General features: G+C 55.1%; 2 protein-coding genes across 4 annotated transcripts in view; both read left to right on the forward strand.

Annotated features, from left to right (window-relative positions):
* Nucleotides 1–8,105, forward strand: part of WDTC1 (WD and tetratricopeptide repeats 1) — a 26,263-nt gene extending 18,158 nt beyond the window's left edge. For both annotated transcript variants that reach the window (XM_084497304.1, XM_084497303.1), the window contains exons 12-16: nucleotides 300–473; nucleotides 3,517–3,752; nucleotides 4,121–4,289; nucleotides 4,705–4,897; nucleotides 5,037–8,105. In XM_084497304.1, coding sequence (XP_084353430.1) covers nucleotides 300–473; nucleotides 3,517–3,752; nucleotides 4,121–4,289; nucleotides 4,705–4,897; nucleotides 5,037–5,234 — 970 coding nt within the window. In that variant the 3' untranslated portion in view covers nucleotides 5,235–8,105. The remainder of the gene's footprint in view (nucleotides 1–299; nucleotides 474–3,516; nucleotides 3,753–4,120; nucleotides 4,290–4,704; nucleotides 4,898–5,036) is intronic.
* Nucleotides 8,106–13,003: 4,898 nt separating this feature from the next.
* TMEM222 (transmembrane protein 222) lies at nucleotides 13,004–21,059 on the forward strand. Of its 2 annotated transcripts, none has more exons than XM_084496851.1 (6): nucleotides 13,004–13,127; nucleotides 15,109–15,193; nucleotides 15,943–15,974; nucleotides 16,660–16,756; nucleotides 16,916–17,046; nucleotides 17,994–21,059. In XM_084496851.1, the coding sequence occupies exons 1-6, from the start codon at nucleotides 13,012–13,014 to the stop codon at nucleotides 18,079–18,081; spliced, it is 549 nt and encodes a 182-aa protein (XP_084352977.1). In that variant the 5' UTR covers nucleotides 13,004–13,011; the 3' UTR covers nucleotides 18,082–21,059. The 2 variants fall into 2 exon arrangements, with proteins under 2 accessions (XP_084352977.1, XP_084352976.1); XM_084496850.1 differs by having other exon boundaries at nucleotides 17,999–21,059.
* Nucleotides 21,060–23,289: the final 2,230 nt, after the last annotated feature.

Raw genomic sequence — 23,289 nt, forward strand, 5'->3', positions numbered from 1 at the left:
ATTGGTGAAGTCTGAGGAACGAGACTTTAAAAAAAACACTGTTCAATTTTGAGTGCATCTGTATATAAAGAAAAGATGGAAACAGTCAAATGATGGTCAAAAAGAAACTCCCTCTTCCTAAATTCAGGTTACTCAGGTGCAGGACCTTTGAAACTTCTGGTATTAGCTAATACTTGCTGGGACCTGTTAAGTTAGAACAAAACACTGCAGGTATTTAACTGGGTTAACAGTTAACCTTAACAATGGGAGTGTTAGCAAGTGAGACATTTAGCTGTGCTTCTTTCCTTCTTTCCCTGCAGTCCCCAGGTAGAGTTGCCTCCGTATCTGGAGAGAATCAAGCAGCAAGCCAACGAGGCCTTTGCTTGCCAGCTGTGGACCCAAGCCATCCAGCTGTACAGCAAAGCAGTGCAGAAAGCCCCCAACAATGCCATGCTGTATGGAAACAGAGCTGCTGCCTACATGAAGCGCAAGTGGTAAGTAAGCAGAGCTCTGGGGCACCCCTGGCACAGAACAAGGGGTGCACAGCAGCATGTGTTGGAGAACTCGTGGCCACAGCCGTTGTGCAGGCAAGCACACCTGGTAGCAGCTTTGTGGGTTTGCCCACTGGAATGCTGAGTCACGTTCTGTTCCTTTCCTGTTTAAAAGGAAACCAGAAATCCACTTGTGAGTAACGACATTACGAGCACCTCCAAAGGTGTTTGTGTGTCTCTGGGTAGTTCTGATCTGCGTTAGATGATGTCTCTACATTTGCTGTCAGCAGATGAGGTGATGGGTTACCGTGCTGTGTAATTTCACGTGTCCTGATGTAAGATTGTTGTGGGCCTGCCTGGAGCTGCTCTGGTTGCTGCCTGATCCAAGAGGCTGGTATTGGAGATAGTCAAATGTGGCCTGGTCCTGTGTTAGCCCAGCTAGCCCACATTCCCCTCAACTGGAAGCTCAGCTCTCTGAGGGATTTGGTGAGGTGGCAACTGGTGCCTCAGAGTCTAGAGGAGGTTCTTTCTTCTTTATTGCAAAATATACTCTTAGCCTCTGCAGTAGGTAGTGTCCTCTCTGACCAACAGCCAGAGCTGCATCTGCAAGACACAGCTGGGTTATTTTGGTATCTGTCCCCTTGAGCAGAGTAAGACTCAGTAGCATGGCTTGCTATTAACATATTTAAAATAGCTGTGGCCCTTCATCTCCATTTGCTTTGTGAGGATATCCTCCTTCTCTCCCTGCTGAAATCCCCAGAATGAATTCTCCCATCATCTTGCCAAGATAAAGAGCAGCCAGCAGTTGTTGTGACTGTTGGTAACTGGCCTACTGGCTGTTTTGCAATAGCAGAGATTTGGGAGCTGCCTCAAAAAGACCTCAGCGTTCAGAGGGAGAAGAACAATGGGTTGGGATTAAGGAATGGAAGACGGAAGCTGAGTGCTGATCTCAGTGAATGACATTTTTCTTATAGGCATCATTTTTCCCGGAGGATGTTGGCAGATCTGAACCTTTCTGCGTGTCAGCTAGTGCTCGCTGCAGCTTTCAGTAGCAGGAAGATGTGAAAATATATGCGATGGCTTTCTGTGGTGTGCAGTGATTAGAATGTAAATGGTGCTGAGCTCATACCTTCTCAGGTGCAGAGAAGATGTGTTTTTCTGCTAGGAACAGCTGTTGGTAAATGACAGAGGAAGGCTGGGATGTTGCTGAGGAGGAGGGTGAAGCAGTTGAACACACTGAACCGCAGCGTGCCTCTAAGGTGTCCTTCACGTTTGGGGCAGGAACAGTGACCAGGCACCCTGCAGAACACTGCAGGTCTTGCTTTCGCCTCCTTCTAAGCAGCAGGGAGATCCAGAAAAAGGAAGCCCTAACTTCCTAACCTCCCCTTGCTCACCTCCCTTAAGATGCTGCTCGTACTCTGCAGCACTTCAAAGACTGTCCTTCTAAAACTTGCTCCTAAGAGCCAACTGCATCGCTCCTGATGGCTTTTAACTGTCTGCGTTGACAGTACTTCAGCTGATTCCTAGTTAGAGCACTTTTTCACAAGCTGAGTCAAGCCTGTAACAACAGGAGAAGTCAGGGCCTGTTTTACATCTCAACGTGTACGTTTTCACGCCGGTCTCTTGGGCTGTCTGTCCCTGGTAGTTGGGGTTTTGGAGGGTGGCAGAGCAGTTTGTAGCCTGTCCGGCTCTGAAAATGTCTTGTCATCATACCAAGTAACTTGTGTTACCTCCTCATTAGAGTGAAGGTGGTGAGATGCTGGTTTAACACGGACACAGTGCTGCAAAGGTAGATGCAGGCTTCAAGATCCATGTTTCTCCTGCTCTGCTGCAGATGTTATGGACAAAGCACTTTACGTTCTGTACAGGCGAGCTGCAGTTTGTGGCCAACATCTACCCAGAGAGGGCAGAGAGCAGTGGGATGAGTGGCTTGCAGAACGTGCTCGTGGCACTGAATAAGCACTGCTCGCTGTGTTAACCCAGCCATTTGGAGCTCCCGTTGATGATCAGATACAGGAGCACCTCTTGCTTAACAAAGGCTCCACGTGATCCGAATCCTCACCCCGTGGGAGGTACAGGACAATTCACCCCCTGCTCCCTGGGACTGTTCCAGGCGGTGTGTGTGGGTTTCAGGTGTGAACCTAATTAGTTTTATTAGCCATCACAGGGAGACCTGGCCCTCTTTAAGGGAAGATTGTGGTGGCTTTGATCAGTTTAGGCTCAATGCTGCTACAAGCACCTGCCGGTTAGCCCAGGCTGACTTCTCAGCCTCTATCAGTCTGAATCAGACATGGGTGTGAGAGGCTTGTCATGTCTCTTCTCCTTCCAGGGCACAAACAAAAACACTTACTTACCCCCACTGCCGTGGAGTTTAGGGAAATCAAATGTAGTCTCTGGTACCTGTACGTAGGATATAAATATCTGTTGCAGTACCAATCTGCTTTACTGCTTATTTCTAAATCATCAAGTTTTTCCTGTAAAGGTGGGAAGAGGCTGCTGCTGTAGGTACGTATCCAGCAGGACTGTGAAGCGTGGAGGTTCTTCAGCTCCTTCCTGAGGACTCCAAGTGGCTTTGGCTGTGGGCAAGGAAACATGCTGCCACCCCGCGCGTCCACAAAGGGGCACGCGTGAGCTGCCGTGCTCCGAGGAGGCCCCGCTCGCCTTGCAGGAGAGGCCTTGCCTCTGCTTGGCCAGAGGGCTTGTGCATCCTCCATCTTCAAAGGACTTCCCTAAATGTGTTGTATCAGTGAGCTCTGCTCTGTCGGATTTAAAATGGCAGGTCAAGACTTGCTGGGCTTCCCCGCGTGGTCACGTTAACAGGGCTGCCTGTGTGCATGTGGAGATGCATTCGAGAAGCTGGCCTTGGTCAGATGGTGCCCCTGGGACACAGCAAATGCTATTAATACGTGAGCTTGTGGTGTGTCTGCTTGCATAGAGAGTGCTGGAAACAACAAGCTTTGGAGAGAGACAAGGGCTGGGAAATGGCGGTGGAGAAAGTGTGCTGTTGCTACCCGGACTATCTAATCCACCCCTCCCTTTTCTCCAGGGATGGGGACCATTATGATGCTTTGAGAGACTGCCTGAAGGCCATATCCTTGAATCCATGCCACCTCAAGGCCCATTTCCGTCTCGCCCGCTGTCTCTTTGAACTCAAGTACGTGGCAGAAGCACTGGAGTGTCTGGATGACTTTAAAGGGAAGTTCCCAGAACAAGCACACAGCAGTGCCTGCGACGCGCTAGACAGAGATATCAACGCAGCCCTCTTCTCCAAGAGTGATAATGGTGAGTGCTGCTGCTCGGCGTGGTTCTTCAAGGTTAGGGGAAAATCTCATGAACAAACAAGGAGTTCTCCTCCTTAAACTGCTCCTAGGAAAAAAGCTCCAGCTTCTGAGGGAGATTGATTATTACTGTGCACAAAAACTGGCCTCAGCCCGTTCTTTCCTTGTGTCTGGTCCTGGTTTGGTGTCGAGTGGGAGCGTGGTATAAGGTAGTGCAATGCATCCAGGAGATGATATGGAAGGGAGCTTGTGCCCTAAGCCCTGCTCCCTGATGAAATTGTTCTCTGAAACTGATGCTGTTCTAGAGTGCCTTGTTTGTGTAGAATGTGTTCCTCCCCGAATTGTGATGAGGGAAATGTGTTGTTCTTCCAGCTGAAGACAAGAAAGGAGGTGGCCCCATCCGGCTGCGAGCCACAGGCCGCAAGGATTCCATCTCAGAGGATGAGATGGTGCTGAGGGAGCGCAGCTACGACTACAAATTCCGATATTGTGGCCACTGTAACACTACTACAGACATCAAAGAGGCCAATTTCTTTGGCAGGTATGTTGGCAGAGCGTAATAGGGGTGCGGGACAGGAGTGTGAGCAGCAACAGAATGTTCCCATCCATCGGATAAAGCCTCACGTGTAGACTCGTGTGAGCGTTCACGAAGTGATGCTGGTGCTGATTTGCAGGGTTGAGAAGGATGATGGAAACCCTCATCCTTGTGTGGCTGCGTGAACAACAGGTTCAGTAGCAGATCCACAGAGGACCCAGTGGGGCTGGCGTTTCCAAAAAGCCATTTGGGATTGAAAACAAATTCTGGGGATGGAGGGAACTAACACACAAAGCTTTATCTGGATCCGTAAGCATAAAGAGGGGCAGCCTACTGATGATAGAAGCCATCTGAGGTTCTCGTGTCTGCTAGAGCTTTGGCTCTGAGCTGTGATCTCCAGTCTCTGCTCCTTTCACCCTAGCAATGCACAGTACATAGTCAGTGGGTCGGATGACGGCTCCTTCTTCATCTGGGAGAAAGAAACCACCAACCTTGTTAGAGTGCTGCAGGGAGACGAGTCGATTGTGAATTGTCTCCAGCCTCATCCCAGTTACTGCTTCCTGGCCACCAGTGGCATTGACCCAGTTGTACGGCTGTGGAATCCCAGGCCAGAGGTAAGAGCCACAATAAATGACTGTTTTGGTGACTTGACGAGTAACACAGACCTTTTTCCTCCTGGGATCCCTTGACGGTTGCAGCAGCTCTTTGTTCCTCGCCCTGTCTTGCTGAGTTCTCTCCCTTCTTGTCTTGCAGAGCGAAACCCTCAATGGCCGCGTGGTAGTGGACATGGAAGGTGCTTCCCAAGCGAACCAGAGACGAATGAATGCGGACCCGCTGGAGGTGATGTTGCTCAACATGGGGTACCGGATTACAGGACTGACCAGTGGTGGGGCTGGAGGCTCAGACGACGAAGACAGCTCAGAGGGGCAAGTCCAGTGCCGGCCCAGCTAAAACAGAACTGCCTCTCCTTCCTCCAATTGTTTGGCTGAAAGGGAACCTAGTTTCCTTGGTCCTGAACTTTCTCTGATGAATGACTGCACTGTATCGCACTATGCACAGAGTAGGACAAGCTGGCAGGGGCAGGAGCGGCCGTTTCTTTAAACCATCACCACCACCTCCTCCTTCTCCCGTCACGCTACTGAGCAGCATGGCAGTGCAGTCTGGGGTTTGCCTTTAGTGGAATTTAGTCCCGACAGGGATCTTTGAGTTGTCTGTAAGCGGTGTAAGCCGGTGACTTTTTCCAGAGCTGCTGTATGACCTGGTACAGAGCAATGTTGCCTGCATTCATGCATTTGTAGAGGGGATGTTAAATTCCTGAATAAAATACAAACCTAGGGCAGGGCTTATGGAATGAATTTACTGCAGTGATCTTGGTCTTGAAAGCCTGACTCTGCTCTTAACGCTGCCAGACTGTCTAGAGGCCCCTGGCTTTGTGTTGTTGGCCATGAAATACCTGTTTTGTCCCATAATTTCTTTCTTCTGGCTTCCATCTCTAACATATTGCCATCAGATGTGGCTGTGTTGTATTAAGGACTGGATATTGCCTGTCTTTTTCCCTGGGCATCTGTCTTAGTTGATGAATCAGCGAAGGCACTGAGTATGTGCAGCTCAGCAGGGCAGGATGTGCTCGCCCAGCTCTGATGCTTTCTTCTACGGTCTGTGAACCTGGGGAGAAAGGTGGCAGCAATGGGAGCAGGTTTTATCGGAGGCCTAGGACTTGTGTAGCTGAAGCTGCTGAGGAAAGGGGCTGGTAACAGCACTCTCCCAGGGCTTCTCTCTCTATTGCCCAAAACGTGTGTAGCTGTACTCACCTTCTCTCCGTGTCACCTGTGCTAGAGCTGAGATCGTTGCCATCATGTGTTTGTTGCAACTCACGTTTTGAGCTTTCAGACAGCAGCTTTTTTTATGCAGCCAGCTGCTCTGTCTTGGCCGAGGCGGGCCCTTCCCACCTTGGTGGAGTAACAGCTGATGGATTAGTGGTCCCTCTCAGGAACCCTCCTTCCTCCTCCCATTCTCCACGCACTGGCTCTGGCTGCACAGCCAGGACTACGCCTAGCAATGCAGCACTGTACTTCCATTCCTTCCCCTCTCCTGTAACATGCAGCCCTGTTTTCCCCCCTCTTGCAGTTGCCAAACACTAAATATCGACTAGATCTTACACAGCTGTGCTACAACCCAATCTGAAGAGGTTGTTTTTTTCTAGGACTATCAACTAAGACCAAAGAGCCCCTGGAGATCTTAACTGCTCTGCGCTGTCTCGTGTCTCTTACTGCTGAAGGTCTGAACACGCTAACCTTGGTCCCAGGGGTGAGATGCGTGTCTGGGAGCGTGCGCATGTGTGTGTGCTGCATTCGGGCTGTTCTTCCATGTGGTGCAATCCCTGGTCTTCCTGTTCCTGCTGTGGAAGGATGAGAGGCCTTCCCTTCCTCCTCCGGCTGCTTCTGGCCGCCAGGCGTTGATGAGAGAAACTGCACAGTGCTGGCTGATCAAGGTAACCGGCTTCCTCTCCCTTCCAGAACAGTCTTTGTGAGATGAGAGAGCCTTGTGCGAGAGGGAGAGAGGTCACGGAGCCTCGTGGCTGGCAGCGTCTCTCAAAGGATGCTGTTCCCTGCAGAGAGAGGCCCCCCCAGCTCCCTCCTTGCAGTCACAGTGGAGCTGACTGGGATCTGATCTCTGCCCTTCAGACAACGAGGTCCGTCTGCTCTGTCACCCGTGGGTGAAACCGAGCCATAGCAAGCCCCGGTCGTGTGGGAGCGTGCCCCTTGCCACCAGAAACGACTGGCCAGAGCTCTGCCGGGATGGATAGCTGCTGGCACTTGGCTGCTGAGGGCAAGGTGCTTGTTTTCACGCAGTACCAGTGCAGGAGGTGCAACTGCTTGCTCAGTTTACCTGTTTGGTTGTCCACAACCTCTCCCAAGGCCACCCCGGCACTCAGTGCTCTTCAAAACCCAGAGGTAAAGGAAAATTCTCACTCGGGTGGCTTTCTGACGTGGTCTGGCCTTTTCTTTTTTGCTTCAGGCTTTCCTACTAGATGCATCCTCGTCCCCCTTCCTCCCACTCAAACTTTTTTTTTCAGCTTTCAGTAGACAATGTCTGCAGACTTTGATTTTTAAACTGAGACTGAGATGGAAAGCTTGGAAAAGAACAGACCTGTCCCCACCCGTTCACCTTTTGCTGTGGCAGCTATTTTTTGTTGTTTTTACCTTGGTGAGACAGTGCAGCTCTTTTACCTGCCAGTTGCAGTGTGAAAGCTACAAGATTCCCTGCCTCTGCAGAGGATTGCTTTTTTTTTTTTTTAATGGCTGCTTTGATTAAAAAGATAAATAATAATGGGAGAGAAGGGGAGAGAAAAATCTTTCTGCCTCTAGCCCCTTTTCCCCTCCTTGCGGGCAGATTGCCTGCTTTGGCGCTTGTTAATGAGGAATTTGTATTTATTGGTGAAGGAAAAAACATGCTGGGGAAGTAGGGAGAAGATGTTGCTTTATTGACCTCTGCCGTTTACTTCGACCCCCTCTTCGGGAAAGCTTCCTCCTGCTCTTTCTGGTTAACTCTTTCTAGCCTGGGATATGCAGGGATGCCTCCTTTATTTTTGTATTCTAGCAACGGGCTCTCCGTTAGGAGACTCTAGGATTCGTAGTGTTGCGCCGACCATTATTAATTCTAGCCTTTTCGAGTACTAAAGATGATCATCTCGTAAACTTTGCCCCTGCAGTTGTAGAGGTAACACACAAGCCTTACTGCCCTCGTTAGAAGGAGCAGAAAACTTGTTTCTGTGGTCCCTGGAAGAGAAAGAGTTAAGCAATTAAACAATTCTTTGTTCTAGTTCCTTCTTGGTGTCGTTTTGTTTGGGGGATTATTGTGGCTTTGTTCCACTTTCCTCCTCCGTGGAGGTGGAGGTGGAGGTGGGTGGGTGGAGGGTGGCCTGGTTGGGCTGGATGTTGGCTGTTCACCGGTGCTGCCTCTGTAAAATCGAGTGGGAAGGGGGCTGGGGAGCCTGGGACACGGCGTGTGGGCTTGGAGCTGTAGGGTTAGTGCCGGCGTTAGCTCGTTACCCAGGTGTGGGGACTCGGATCTGGCTGCGTTTGGGAGCAGAGCCCACCTCTGGCTTGGTTTCGAGCTCACGCTGCCGGGGTGAGGATGAGAAGGGCTGCCTGGGGAAGAGAGGTGGTGCTGACACCTTACAGGCAGATTAACGGTCATACGATGGAGTTACTTGCTCTGAATCGTGTTATGTCGGGATAAAATTGACAAAATCTTTGAGTCCCTGATTAATCCAAGAGTTAGAGGTGAACAGGGTGGTGAAAAGCAGAGTAGGGAAAATAGCACATCCTGAGTGTTTATTGCCTGGAAATCTCACACAAGCGTGGTGCACTGGACATGCACGTTCAGACCCAGAGGTGATCCCTTGCTAGAGGATGTCACAAACTCACTTTCTCCTTTGGGTCCTGCTGCCAAACCTCCCAAACGCTTCCCTGCCCTCCAAGCTGTGCAGTGCTGGGCCTTGGGTTAGAAAACCAGTCCATTATTTTCAGAATCCGTTTGAACTCTGAGAAATTCCTGTTAGACACCTTTCTGCTGAAGGCCTTTTGAAGGCCTCGTCGTTTCAGATCCTGTCGGATATAAATTATTGCTTGAAAAGGCAGCTCTGCTCCAACAAAGCAGTGTGCATCCACAGCTGGAATTGGCAATCAGCTAATTAGGTCAGCTCTTGGGCTGAATGGTCGGACAAAGAGGGAGCATGGCAAGGGGGAGCTGAGTGGTTGAATCGTGGGTGGAAAGGCCTAGAAGGACCTGGAAAATCAGCTTTATTTGTAACTTGAGCAAGAGAATTGGATAGAGGAGGGGGGAGAGGAGCAATCCGCCCTGGGAAGGGGGGAGAGGAGCACCAGCAGCCCTAGGGATGAGCTCGCTTCCCTCTGCTGCGCCTGTTGGCAGTGCCAGGAGCGAGGCTGCAAAGGGCTCAAGATGGCTCCCACCTCCCAGCAAAATGGGAGCAGGATGTCAGGAAGCTGCCTGCTGCTGCAGCGAGGAATTAAGCCCTCCCGCGTGCTGTGCTCCTTGTGGCTCGTTCAGGCCTTGCTGCTGCAGGAGATGACACTGCTGGGAAGCCCCTCCGGCGCTGGCAAGCAAGGAGGGAAGGTGTGGGCCTTTCTGGGGGATTGCGCTGCGCTTGGCTCTTGGAGCTCTTCCACCGTGTGCCCCGTGTCCCCGAGAAACTGCTGGCTTTCCCTTTAAGCGACATAAAAGTTGCCCTGTGGCTGCGTCAGGTGGAGAGGGAGAGAGAAGGAAAAGCAGCTTTCGAGTGGCAGGGAGGCGGAAAAGACCTGAAGGTGAAAGCTGAGGGGCGAGATGGCTTAAGGGCACGCTTTTGGGGTGGGTGGCTGAGCCTGCGTATGTTCTTGCGCTGGTGAGTAGCACCATCATCAATACAGATGAGAGTGACGTTTCTGGTTCACGCTGAGCGATTAGAGGCTGTCAGACTGCAGCAGGCGCAGACCACGGGAGAGGAGCAACAAAAACGCACAGCGACCCGCCCCAGCATCACCTCCGGGGCGGAGGAAGGACGCCACGGTGTCCTCCATCAGCCCGTGCCCCGCTGACGCTCTCGGTCGGCTCCCGCACGCGGTGGTGCTGCCGCTGCCGCCGCGGTTGTCAATGTCAGAAGGGGGAGGGGACCTCTTCCTCGAGTGGTTTGGTCCTGGCAGTCCCTGTAATGTTGGAGCTGTCACAACAGGGAAAGGTTCCCAAGGAAGCTGCTTACCGAACGGGAGCTGGCTGGGTGCCTGCTTCTTTCAGCCTCAGAGATGAGCCGGGGTAGAAAGGGGAGGTAGCAAAATCCCTTCCAGCCTCAGCTCCGCCAGCGGTGCTGGGTGCTTGGGCTAAACCCAAACTGGTGTGGGGTCCGGGCTGCTCCTTCCTAGGGTCTCCTCACCGAGAGGCTCCGTGCCTCCAGGCTACGAGGCCACGCTGGGCCCCGCAGGCATCGTCCCCAGGATGTTTTTGGCCGAGGGGAGGTAAAGCTGACAGGAGAGCAGAGCCACTGGTGGCAAGTCGCTGGCAGGAATGGGAGCGAAACCTTTTGTTTCTCGTCAAATGAGAGGCTGCAAAAACAATGATGGCAGCGTTCCTGCTCCCTACGTTTAATCCAGTATTGTAGCCGGGCAAGATAGCTGCAATAAAACGCCCGGCCGTTAATTTTATGCATGGGAAACTTCTTACCTGCTCTCCCCCCTGCTCCCTCCCCCGTACCTCCGGTTTCTTTTCCAACTGCAGCTATTTTTCCCTGCTGACTTCAGGTGTTTTGTATTCTGCTTAGATCAATAGCAGAACAACAGCAGCCTTCCAGTTGTCACCAGGAAGACCCTGCTGTCAGCTACAGCTCACCCGTTTTCTGCCAGTGCGCTGCAAGGGCTGGAGAGCCCTTCTGCCTGCCTGACAGCCCCACCGAGAGCTGCGCGGTGCAGGAGCGCCGTATCGATTTATTTTTTTTTTAAATCCAGCCTGAGGAAAATGGGGTTCTGTGCTCCAGCACTTGGGTTTTTGCCCTCCTGCGTTTGGTTTGAAGAGGCAATAAAGCAGGCTGGCTGAGATGCCCCCCGGCCGGGCGGGAAGGGAGGCCGTGCGGTGGCACTGCGGGGCCGTGTGTCCTGCAGAGGCTGTCAGCGCCGTCCCTGCCGTGGGGCTTTGCCAAGGGAGCTGGTCCCCGGTGATACGCTGCTTAGCAGCCTTTGAGACACGAGCAGGAAGAGCAAATCCATTGCCTAATCTGACAAACGTGCCAGGACCGCGTTAGCTGATGTGAACACTGGGCTCTGTTCGTGTGTTTCAACAATCTCTGGTACTTATGGTAGCTTGGAGCAAATCAATGCAAATATTTTTCTTCATAGAACAAAAAGCATTCACTGGAACACATACAACCTCTGTGTCTATCTTCTACCCCAAGTGCCAAAATAGGAAGCATTTTAGAAACCAAAGCACCGGGCATGGCTTTGCTCTCGAGTGTCTGTTGTTTTTGTTTTTGTTTTATTCTTTTTTTCCTTTGCTTTCTCTCTCTTTTGGAACTGGACTGTTTTGTGAATCCCTTCACCGTCGGATTACAAGGAGCGCAGTCTCAGGCTCTTGATCAGCTCTGACGCAGTGACAGGTCATGCTGAGCCGGTGCCTGCACTGCAGCTTGACTCGAGCTGCTCCCGGTGGGTGCCTGGGTGGGTGGCTCTGCCTCAGCCCTGACGCCTCTGCAGCTGCCCTCCCTCTCGGAGGGATCTGTTCCAAAACGTGGTCTAGACTAGGAGGCAAGGTGGGATGGTAGACGAGCCGAGAGCTTTGTAGAGGCGAGGAAACGTAGACTGCAGCACAATACTAGTTGAACTGAAGCTTCAGTACTCATATGACAATTTAGTGTGTACGGAGGGCAGGTAGACTGTCTGAACTAGACTGTTAGCCAATGCTTTCCACTGCCACACCGGCAAATCCAAACTGGGTCCCCTCTGATGTGCCTGTTCTGTGGGCAGAGGCTCCTGACAGCCTGGGCTTTCAAGCTGGAAGCTTCCTTAGTCTATAATGTAGTGGGCGTGTAAGCACCGCGCTGTCCCCGGAGCACTGCTCCTGGGGAGGACGCTGACAGATGTGGAAGGCTGGCCTCAGCTTAAGTTTTAAGCTAAGTCAGGTGATGGAAAGTAGAATGCAGGAGGTAGAGATGAGAGAAGTCTTTGAAGGAGAGGGTTTATGAGGAAAATGGGGCCATTATGTAAAAGCTGTAACTTGGTGATGCTGTTGGGAACGTGGCTCTCATCGTAACAGGGTTTGGTTGTGGATAACGAAAGCCAGCTCCTTGTGTGAGCACAGTGCCCGGCTCTGCCTTGCCTCTGTGCTGTGACAGAGCTAAAATGGAGGAGCCACGTGCTGGGAAGGGATAAGCTGCAAGAGCTTTGTGAGCAACCCCCCAGCATCATGTCGTCCAACACCACAAACTGTGCTGGAAGGAAACCTCTGCTAACTGTGGGCCTTAGAAATGCAGCTCGAGATCGCAACGCAAGGAGGACACGAGCAGCTTCCAGGAGGAACACAGAAGGATGTGAAGAGGAGAGGGGGGTCTGGACGCCTGGCAGCTCTCCTGTGCCTGCTGGGCACAGCATCCTGGTGGCAGGCAACGTCGTCCCTCTTCCTTCCACTCGTTCAGTGACTCGTCACTCTGTATTTTGCCGAGCGTGTTGTGGGGGTGGAAACCTGGAATAAACCCATTTCTTCTTCAGCCTCCTCGTGTAGAGTTTGAATTAAACTTCCTGATAAAGCAATTGTTATTTTTCTAAGCCGATTCTCCAGGTGTAAGTGCTGTTCCTCCCCCTGCCCTCCCTTGCATTCCTCCTGTCCAGGGGCGTCGGGGGGGTGCTGTTTTTCCCCTGGGGAAGTGTGGGGGGTTCCATTGTCCCTACACCATTGGCACCCCCACGCAGGGGGAGCCCCCTGACCCTGGCTGTGGGTGCCAACGGTGTAGGCCTGAGGGGCTGCTACAGAGCACGAAGCCCGCTGTAAAGCGAAGCCGTGACTGCGGGGGGCGTTGAGCCCCGCTCCTGGCTTTGGGGGGGGGGGTGGGTCCCTCGGGGGGGGGGGTCCCCGACCCCTGCGGCCCCCAGGCCTCCCCCACTTCCTGGTTACCGGGCGCACCCGGAAGCGGCCGCGCGGTTTCCAGGAAGTGACGCCATGGCGCGGCGGCCGGGCGGGGCGGGCGATGGCGGAAGCGGAGGCCAAGATGAAGCAGTTCCATGGCGCCGGGGGGGCCGGGCTGGACGCCGAGCGCGGCCGCTTCCCTTACTGCGTCGTCTGGACCCCGATCCCCGTCCTGACGTGAGGCCGGGAGCCTCGGGGGCTCGGCGGGGAAGGCTTTGCCGGGAGCCGCTTGGGTCTCCTCAGGACCTGGGGCCCGGGGGGGAACCGGCTCGGCCTTGGGGGGGGTCGCGGCTGGGGAGCGAAGGGGCCTCGGGGGGCCCAGAACCGCGGGGGCCTCGCAGCCAGGCCCAGGGGAGCCCCTGCTGGGTTTCGCCGTGGTGCTGGCGGGGTGTAGGCAGGCTTCAAGGAGAGTTTTGGAGGTGTTTTTGTTTGTTTTGTTTGTTTTTTACTTTTTTTCTTGCAGTTGTGGGAAAATGGGAAGCCCTAAACATGTGGTTCCTGGAGGGGGGGGGGGTGTGATTTTCACGCCGTCCCCATCCCCTCCAATTGCAGCCGGGTGTGAATGTTTGCTGAGCCGGGGCTGAAAGTCAGGGCGAAGACGTGGCGCGGTCTGTGGGGCTGGGAACGGCGCCGGGCCTCTGCTCAGCCGGGAGAAAACTTCCCTGTGCTGCCCCGCGTGTATGAACCTGCCCTGATCGTTATCTTCTCTTTTTCACACGGCTGCACTTCCCATCCTCCCCATTCCAAAGCTTTCAACCTCCTTATCTCCCCCCGGGACTGCTGAGGAGAGCTGTCCTGCCAGAGTTAGCGGGTGTCCCTGTTTGTTTGTGGGCTTGTTCCCCGACGAGCAGTGGCATCTTCGTCTTGATTTTTTTAGCAGTGGAAATTTCAGCGTCGTTATTTGGTGAAATCTCTCACTAGATTGCATAATTGCCCCAATTTTCTTCCTCTGATGTTTCCTGTCATCCTGGGGTTTGGAGGCTTGAAAGCCAGTCAGCGTCAGGGGGAGAAGTAAGGAGAAGGAAGATCTGCTTACACCTTTGAAGGTGGCAAAGCTGTGACAAGGCTGCATTCAGCTGCACCTCCTGGCTGATAGAACACGGCTCTGTGCAGGCAGCGAAGCCGCCTGGCTGCTTTGCATCGCACCAGATAGGAAAACACAGAGGTGAAGTGATAGAAGCGCTGAAACTTTGCAGGAAGCCTTTCCCTGCGTGGTGAGGTTACATTATCAGCAGGAGCTGGGCGCAGTTTATCTCCTCGGCTGCGCTTGCCGGTGTGCTTGGCTTTATCTGCTCGTTTTGGTGGGTTTAGGATCTCCCTAATTGAGCAGTGATTCTGTTCTTGTTTAACCTTGCTGTAATGGCACCTGAAATATTAGTCTCTGGGCACGGTCCCATGAGGGGAGGGAGAAATCAGAGAGAGGGCAGCAAAGCTGAGGATGCAGGAGGGTGTGGGTGAGCGCTGGTGCTTGGCCTGAAATGCTTTGTAGGGGTCACGGGGGATCCGAGGGGGAGATAAAGAGCTGCAGAGCTGCAGATATCAAAGGAGGAGGAGGACGAGTCTTTGAAACACAGAGATCATTTAGAGGGAGATTGTTCTTCCAAGAGCCAGCAGCCCCGCTTTCCACCTGAGGTGCCAAAATCTAGTTGCAGTGTGAATGGGGAGATGGGCATGGGGACCTTTTCTTCTCAGTCGTTGAAGTGGGAAGGCCGGCTTTATCTCACCACTGTTTCATCAGGATCTAACCTTTTTTTTAACTCAGAAGCCCAAATAGGGTGTTTGGGAGCCTGGGGCTTGCCCTTCCCTGTCCGGGGGGCACAGGCGGTGCAGGCCATTGGCGTCCTGCTCGTCCTGTAACTGCAGCCACTCAAAAACTTGAAAAGTGCCTTGAAAAATGATGTTTTTTAATTTGAAAAGTGAAAACTTGAAGCCTGACCACCCTGCGGATGAGCCGACTAGATCAGCTCATCAGGGATCACAGCTCTGGGTGTTTTCCCTTTCCAGCTCAAGCCCGCTTTCCCTTTGCTTGTACCTCTCCTGCTTTCACCTCCCAGCCTGTCCTGTGCTGTGCAGTTTGTTGCGTGGCCGCTCTTGCAGGCTCTCGGCACGATCGGGGGGCAAATATCTCAGCCTGACACCTCCCTTGTTGCCTCGGCAGGTGGCTCTTCCCTATCATCGGCCACATGGGCATCTGCACGTCGACCGGGGTCATCCGGGACTTCGCGGGGCCGTACTTTGTCTCGGTAAGTAGGCAACAGATCCAGGTACGTGAGGCAAATCCTGTGCTTGGTCTGCGTCTCACCTCTGCTGGGGGCTTCTGAGCCACCCCCTGCCTTTTGCAGCTCCGAGTTCTGCAGAGTAATGGCTTTAGGTGTTTTCGAGACCGTGGATCTGTGCCATGGAGGTTGCTGTGCAGTGCAGATCATCTGGGGGGTTGGTAAACAGCGGCTAGTTTGGTTTGGGGAGCAGGAGGTGAAGGATCCTGTGCTCTTAATGGGGAGGTTTGGACCTGAATTCTTTTGCAGTAGGCCAAGTTTCAGGAGCTGCTTTCGAACCTCTCAGCATGCCTGCTGCTGTCGTGGTGTGTGGCATCAGGCGTGTGACAATCTTCTACACTGCGTTATAGCCTGCTGGAGTCTGCAAGCAGGGGAATTTTAGTTGGGATAATTAATGCTCCTTAAAGATTAGGACGCTTACACCTTAGAGCTGACGAGGCATTCACAGTTTAAAGGGAGGGAACACGGTACATACACCATGGAGCCAGGTAATGCCACCGTGTACAGAGCATGAACGCACTCACCCCCTGAACAAGAGCTTACAAACACAGCTGAGACCTAAAACACGGATGGGGTCGGTGTTTTGGGACTGTTGAGGCGACGCGGCGGTGTCCTCGCTACGTGATCATGGGCTGAGAGGTTTCCAGCAAGAGGTGTGTCATGAACGCAGTGCGGGGCTGTCCTCACGAGCTCCCTTTTTTCTGTTTTATTTGTAGGAAGACAACATGGCCTTTGGGAAGCCAGTGAAGTAAGTGCTCCCGTGACTTTGTATGGAACTGAGCAGCTGACCTGCAGATGTCCTTTAATTCACGGAGGCAGCCAGGCCGTAACACTGCTCTTCTCGTTGTTCACATAACCTAATTCAAGTGGACGGCTGCTGTGTCTGTGCTTTTCAAGAAACCACGTTAAGTTCAGTCTTTTTAGAAGCGTGGCAGCAGGATAATGGCATTAATAACTGTAGCTGTACGGAGCCTTTACGAGAAAAAAAAAGGACCAAAACATTTTAAAAGAATGTTAGCAACAAGTGCTCCAAGTAAATGGTGCCCGTGCTAATGACCTGTCATCACTCCCATCTTGTTAATGATGTTCGGGGGTAGGGGGTGAGGTTCCTGGGCTTTGTGTGTCTGTCAGATCACGTTTACATTTTAAGTGGCCTGCAGGCTTCATCTCAGAGCACATGAAAGCCGTTCAGAGGGGCCTGTAGCCTCGAGGCCTGCAATTTCTCTGTCCGGAGTGCCCCAGGGCTGAGGGTGCTGAGTGTTGGTTCATGCAGCATGTGCTGGTCTGGAAGGGTGCAGTTCCTTGGGCTCCAGGGGCAGCCTTTATCCTAAGCCCTTCAAGCAGCTTCCTGCTGGGAAGGGCAAAAAAGATTGCAGGGGAGCAGCAGCAGCAGAGCCAAGGGATCACGGAAGGGATCTGTTCTCGTTTCCCAGGTACTGGAAGCTGGATCCTGGCAAGGTGTACTCCTCCAACCCCAACATGTGGGACACGGCTGTGCACGATGCCTCGGAGGAGTACAAGCACCGAATGGTACGGCTGCGGTGCCCGCGTCCTGCCTGGAGCGACACCTCCCCGGGGTTGGGGTCCTTCCTGCAGGACTGGGACCTGTGGGCCTGCACCAGCCCCGTGTGCGGGGCCGGGGAGCCCTGAGGCAGGATTTCTAACGCTCTGCCCCTTCTTCTGTTCCAGCACAACCTCTGCTGCGATAACTGCCACTCTCACGTGGCTCTGGCCTTGAACTTGATGAGATACGACAACAGCACCTCCTGGAACATGGTCAAGCTCTGCTTCTTCTCACTCCTCTATGGGAAGTACGTGAGGTGAGCTGAGAGCAGTCTAGATGCAGCAGGCAGAGGGGCTTTGTTTCTTTCCTGCTTCCCATCCCTCCAGAGCTTCAGCCTCTTGGGAAAGGAAGGAACATCTCCCCCCCCCGCCCACAACACGTGGGGGAGTGTTGCTGGTAGGTGGTGCTCTCACTGCCTGTTCTTAAGCAAAGAACCAGGAGCGTTTGCTGGGTTGCACTGGATGCTGCTCCTGAGATACCGTCCCTAGCAACAAATTTAGGGTGCCAGGAATTTGGGAAATGCTAACTAGAGCAAATATCGCTCTCTGTGTTGTCTTTTGGCTGGGTTAGGTCAGAACAGAAGGTCACAGAATGGCTCCTCTCCAAGGATTGCTGGTCTCTCTTCCCTCTCTTGAATCTTGTTTACACTAAAAATAGTCCGATTTCCAGCTGGAGTGGAGAGGGAAACCCTGTGCTTTCCTTCTTAGAAAGAGCTCTTAATCTCCATTTTATCTCCTTGGGCCTGGAGAGGAGATTCTGCAAGGACAGCCCTGCACAAAGGTTTCTTGTTGCTTCCCTTCTGCTGGGTCTGCCCTTTCTGGAAGAGCCCAACCAGCTTTCCTGCAAGCGTGGTCCCCCTGCGCTGGGTAAATACACCGGCAGCCTGAACACTGAGGCTGACTGAAATGGGGTTTCATTGTTTGTCTGTGGAGATATGAAACATGCCAAAGTCATAGACTTTGACCTGGATTTGAGCTGGAAGGCGAGTCCAGCCCTGTTGCTCATGATGCAGTTATTTGTGGACCTGATTTAACCTCACATTTTTAACGTGTACTGTGTGGCAGTGCTAGCAATGGATAAGAGAAACATCTGTCTCCTGGTTTCTCCACTTACCATCACTTTCTTCTCTCCCTCCTGCCTTCCTCTGCTGACTTCTTATGTTCAAACTCTCCCCCTGTTGTGTGTTTTTTTCCCATCTTGCAGCGTAGGGGGATTTGTGAAGACCTGGCTTCCCTTTGTCCTCTTCCTGGGGGTGATCCTGACGGTCGTTCTGACACTTCACCTGCGGTGATGACAGCTGTGAGCTCCCCGTCCTGCGGGCACACGAAGGAAGAAACTGTGACTGCTTGACCCAGCGAGGTGGAGGCGTGGGACTCCGGGAGGCGTTTTCTGGGGAAGGTGGCCACTCCACTCCATTGTAACAACTCATCTTTGTTCCCCGGGACTGGCTTCTTACCCTTCTGTTTCTGTTCTGTCGACGGTGTCTCCCAACAGCAGAGGTCCTGAAGCCTCCTGATCCCTCCCTGAATTTGCTCCCTCCCTGCAATTTGGTAGGTAGAAACGCAATCAGGAAAGGAGAGGCGTGGGCACCTTTGCATTCCGTGCGAGGCAAACCCTGCCTCCTGCTTCAGGAGCGCGGGCAGCTGCACCTTGTAAGGTTCTCTCTGATCACCTCTGGGTTCTTCCTCCTGGCAAACCTCATCAGGTGCCTCCTGGGGTTTCCAGTCTCCCAGGGGCAGTTGTTTCCCTGTTGCACGGCTCTCCTGCAGCACACGTTTCACAGTGGAGGTGTGGGGCTCCTCCTGGGGGTGCGCAGCCCTCGCTGACGGTCTCCCCAGTAGTGCCAGAAAGGTGTTGACGGCGCAGCACTCCTCTGAGGAGAGACACACAGAGGAACGCTCCGTGGCGGGGCAGATGCGTCTGGTCCTGCTGGTGAGCCCAGAAAAGCAGGAAACTAGGGCTTGGGTATGGCTCGTGGCAGTCTGCACACTTTCAGCAGCGTGTCGCAGAGCTGGGAGTCTGCTGCCAAATCCCTTTTAGCTTGTGCCAGAGAAAATCTAGCTTCCCCGCTTCTCCCTGGGCTCTGAATGCCTGAAATTGTCGTTACACTCCTCCCAAGCTGCTTAGCTTCCCTTTGATCCCGAGCGCTTTGCATGTCACAGAAATCACGCCTGCAGAGGTGGCGGCAGCAGCAGCAGGTACTGGCTCCCGGGACAGAAGGTTTTGGGGCTGTGAAAGCATCCGTGCCTTGCAGAGCAGTGCCCGAATCCTGGGCTTAGTGGGGCCAACGGAGGTTTAAAGAGGTGGAGGGACTGGCGGGCAGACGTGCTCTGCTTGGGCTCTGCAGCAGCAAACGGGGCACTGCTGTCTTGTGGCTGGTCCCGGGGTGCTGCCTGGGGAGCTGTGGCGTGTTCTGGAGAGCACACTCTGGGGTGAAAGCACTTGGAAGGTGAAAAATTTAGAAGGTCTGGCAGTGCTGGGGGTCTGATGGCCCTTCCGAGCCCTGGAGCAGGCAGAACGGCTCCTAGAGGAGGTGGTTTGGGAGTGCTGAGCAGGGAGCGTGCCTGGGGTCAGGTCCCTGCTTGCTGAGGCTCCGGCTGCTTTCTGGGGTGCTCTTAGCCGGGTGGCTGTCGGGTGTCCCCCGAGAGATGCGTGCCATTAAGCAGATCCCCTCTGATTGCAGAGGAAGGCTTAGCTTTTCCTCTCCTGCCTTGAAAGGCCGGCTCTTTACTCCACTACCTGATGGATTTCAGCCTCAAGGAGTGCTCGTGGCCAGCAAGAAAGCTCTTTTTTGTCTGCGTGCCATCCCTGTGGCTTCCTCTGATGTGGCAGCCCTGTCAGTCCCCCTGCTGGCTCTGGAGGCTGTCCCTTTGTGCCTCCCCATCTGCTTCCATCCCCCTGACCCCCCCTAGCTCTACAGGGGGGCTGGGGGCTCTTGGGCTTCTCAAATTCTTCATTTCCTCCTCGGTCACACTTAAATAGCCCCTTAAACCTCTCCGTTCTCCCTAGCACCCGGTTGTCCTTGTCACCTGGTGCTGGCCTGGCGGGGTGGGAGCTCCTCGCTGCCCTTCCCCACGTGCCTGGAGCTGAAGCAGGCGGCGTCTCCTGCGTGCAGTCCTTTAAACCCGAGCGGAGGGCGGGCTGGAGGGTGCTGAGGCCAATTAGAAAGCCGAAACCTGGATCAAAGAGAACCTTGCAAGGAAAAGATGGAATCTCACGGAGCTGCCCAGCGTCGCTGCCGTGCCCCAGGACAAGCCAGTGGAGCGGGAGGGATCAGTCCTTTGCCCCAGTTTGTCATTTTAGCGCGATTCCTCAATGTCCTGCCAAGGATGCGCCGGGAGTCCCCGGCCCCAGGGCTGAAGCCAACCTGTCTTACGCAGTAGCAATAACCCAGAGACTCTTCGGGCTGTCTCACACGTTGCTGCAGTGTTTCAGCGATAAGCTAGACGAGCGTTGCCAAAGCTGAGACTCCGAGGTGTCAGGGGAGGCCGGGAGCGGGGCTGCTGGCCACGATCCCCGCTCCCGGGACTTCGGAAAGTGCCGAGTGCCATTCCCCACCAGGAAAATCCTTCTCGTTTGCTCCCCGTGCTTTCTATTTTTTATTTTTTAACCAGATCTGGGTTCCGAACGGAGGCTCTTCCCCTGCAAACGAGCCCTGCGGGACCTCGGGCTGCGGAGCTGCTTCCCCTGCACCTCGACCGCCAGCAGGGTGGGACGGCTCCGGGCACCCAGAGGGAGCACGGGCGGCTCCACAGCAAGGTGTGCAGCAGAGGTAGCACGGAGCCAGCCCCGGCAGCCTTGCTGGCCTCCCTGTGCCTGCAGGAGGGCTCCTGCAGAGAGGCTGGCTGTGGGCTGGGCAGATTTACTGCTCCACCACGCCGCCGGCGCTGCGGGAGCGCGGGGAGACGGGCGATGCGTGGGGAGAGCGGGCTGGGAGGTGGCTGGGTGGGTGAGGAAGGTGCTTTCCTTGCAGCTGCCTTCATCTCGCCGCCAGCTCCTTGCCCGCGGCCTCCTAAAGGTTCCCCCCTGTCCCTTTCCTCCCCCGTGGCGCTTTTCTGGTCCCCTCCTTTCCCCTTTGCACGTGCTCGTGCTGCAGAGCTCCGTGGCTCTGCCGTGCTCTTCTTCGGCGAGGGCCAGCCCCTCCGTACCCTCTTCCTTTGTTCTCTTGATCTCTGTGGGGCGCTGGATTACTTTGTAAATATTTAAACTCTGCTTCTGTGGTTTCATAATCCTGACGGTAGGGGAAATAAACTTATTTCTGTGGATGTCTCCAGGTGCCTTCTCTTATTGTCGAGGCTTCTCTCCTTCAGAAGCAGGCTCCTTTCCCCCCCACGACCTCCTGAGCTGCAGCCTCCTGCCTGCGGGCAGCGTGAGGAGCTGGCCCTGGAAGGCCCCCACGCCTTTCCTTTCACAGAGCTGCCCTTGCTGCGTGGCCAGAAGTCACGGTCCTGTTTGCAGAGCTGCTGTCGGGAAGAGAAGGGGGGGGGGAGCTGGGGAGGGGATGGCGCTGGGAGCCGCTTGCTGCAGAGCTGGAAGCCTTTGCTGCAGTGCAGGCAGAGCCCGCGCCGTGCCAGAGCTTTAATGCCAGGGCTCCGAGAGCCAGGGCCCTTCTGCGGGCCTTTGTTTAGGGGAAAGGTTTTAGGGGAAGGGGCCCTGCCTCGTGCTGGGTTCGTCCCTAACCCCCTGCCAGCTCAGCACAGCCCTGCGTGGCCCCGAGCAGGCAGAGAGCGGAGCATTTGGGGAGGAGGATGCTTTTTGGTCCCCCCCCCTTGTAGGTTTATCTCATTCAGCTGTGGATAACTTCCCTCCACGCAGCCCCAGGTTTGGCATCCCTCTTTTCTCAGCATCTGGGGGGGTTTTCGCCCCCCAGCTCCTCAAAGCTCGGAGCCCCCCGTGGCTTCCCTCGCCCCGCGAGCTGCTGGAGGGGGGCTGGGGGTGCTGAGACCAGGCCAGGACCCCAAACCCCCCGCCCTGGGTGTGGGGCTGGGGGTCTCTCACCCCTTTTTGCTCCGTGGGGAATGCGCTGTGGCTGCGGTGGTTGGCGGCAGTGCCACATCTCCTACCCCTCATCACGGGGGGGCTGTGATGCTGGAGACGTGATGCTGGCACCGAGGGGGGGGTCAGGGCGCTCCCAGGGCCCTGGCAGCCCCCACTGCCCCCAGTGTCCCCCCAAGAATGTCCCTATGGGGACGGGGGCACGGGGCCGCCCTTGGAGTGGGGTCACTTGGCTGCAGCTGGCTGCATGGGGGGGCACATCACAGGACCCCCCCCCCCGAGGTCTGATCTCAAGCAGCACTTCAGCATTTGCATCTTTGGAGCTTCCCAAATGCCAGCAGCGGGGCCTGGGCCTCCCTTAGGGCCAGGTTACCCCCCCTTAGGGCTTCCCTGTCATGCTCAGTCCCCCCCCATCTGTTTTGTTCCTCAGCAAGGGGGGAGCAGACGCAGCGCAGGGTCCCCCCCCACTTGTTGTCCCCAGCTGGAGCCGAGGGTGGGACCTCTGCGACATCCCTGCATGGGTAAAAAAAATAAAACTGCATCAAAATCCCCCAGCTCTGGGGTGCTCGGCTCCATCCCTGCGTCCCCAACTCCGTCCCCGGGGGGGGGGCCACATCCTGCTGCGCTCCCCACAGCGCTCAGCCCCCAGAGCTGCCTCTGACACCCCGATTTCCCCCCTCCTGAGGCCGGGGGTCCCGTGGGGTGCTGCCCCCTGCCCTCCACAGGTAACGAGCCCCAAACCCACCGGCTCTGCCCCCTGCCCCCTGCCTCAGTTTCCCCCCCCCGGGCTCACCCGCGCCTGGCGCACCCGAGGAACGGGTCCGGGGCTGGGCACGTGGGTGGGAGCAGAAATGAGGCCGAGCCTGTTCTGGGTGCCCGCGGGGCTGCTGCCAGCACCCAGCACCCAGCACCCAAAGGAGCTGCTCCTGAGCTGGGTGCCCCCCCCCAGCCCCTCCATGAGTGACCGTGGGGACATCGGGGCAAAACCCTGCGTGGGTGCGGGTCCCTTGGGAAGGGCTTTGGGTGGGGAATGGGGTCAATCCTGCGGGTGGTGCAAAGAAAATTGTCCCCCGGGGGTGGCCGGGTGTCACCAGCCCCCGGGCGCGCTGCGGGGGGAGGCTACAGCGAGACCAGCAAATTTGTCACCCCTGGTCACCCCCCCACACCAGGATCAGCACCCCAAATCCTGCCCTGTCCTTTTCTAGGGCAGCCTCAGCACCCCCCTGGGGGGGTTTGGTGCCGGGGGGGCTGCGCGCAGGGGGCTCGGTGGCAGCAGGGACCCGCGGTGGTTTAGGAGCATCCCCTGCGCAATGAGGGGGGGACGCAGGGACACGGGGAGGGTGCCCAGCCTCGAGGTCTGCCCCGAACACCCCACGAGGAGAGGACAGCGGACAGACAGACGGACACAGACGGGCACAGACTGACGGACACGGACAGGCAGGGCCCTCGCTGCAGCCCCATTTCCTCCGAAACCTCCCTAAAAATAAGCTCGGCACCACCCGAT

Source organism: Aythya ferina (genome assembly GCF_964211825.1).
Source record: "Aythya ferina genome assembly, chromosome: 24".
NCBI classification, from domain to species: Eukaryota; Metazoa; Chordata; class Aves; order Anseriformes; family Anatidae; genus Aythya; species Aythya ferina.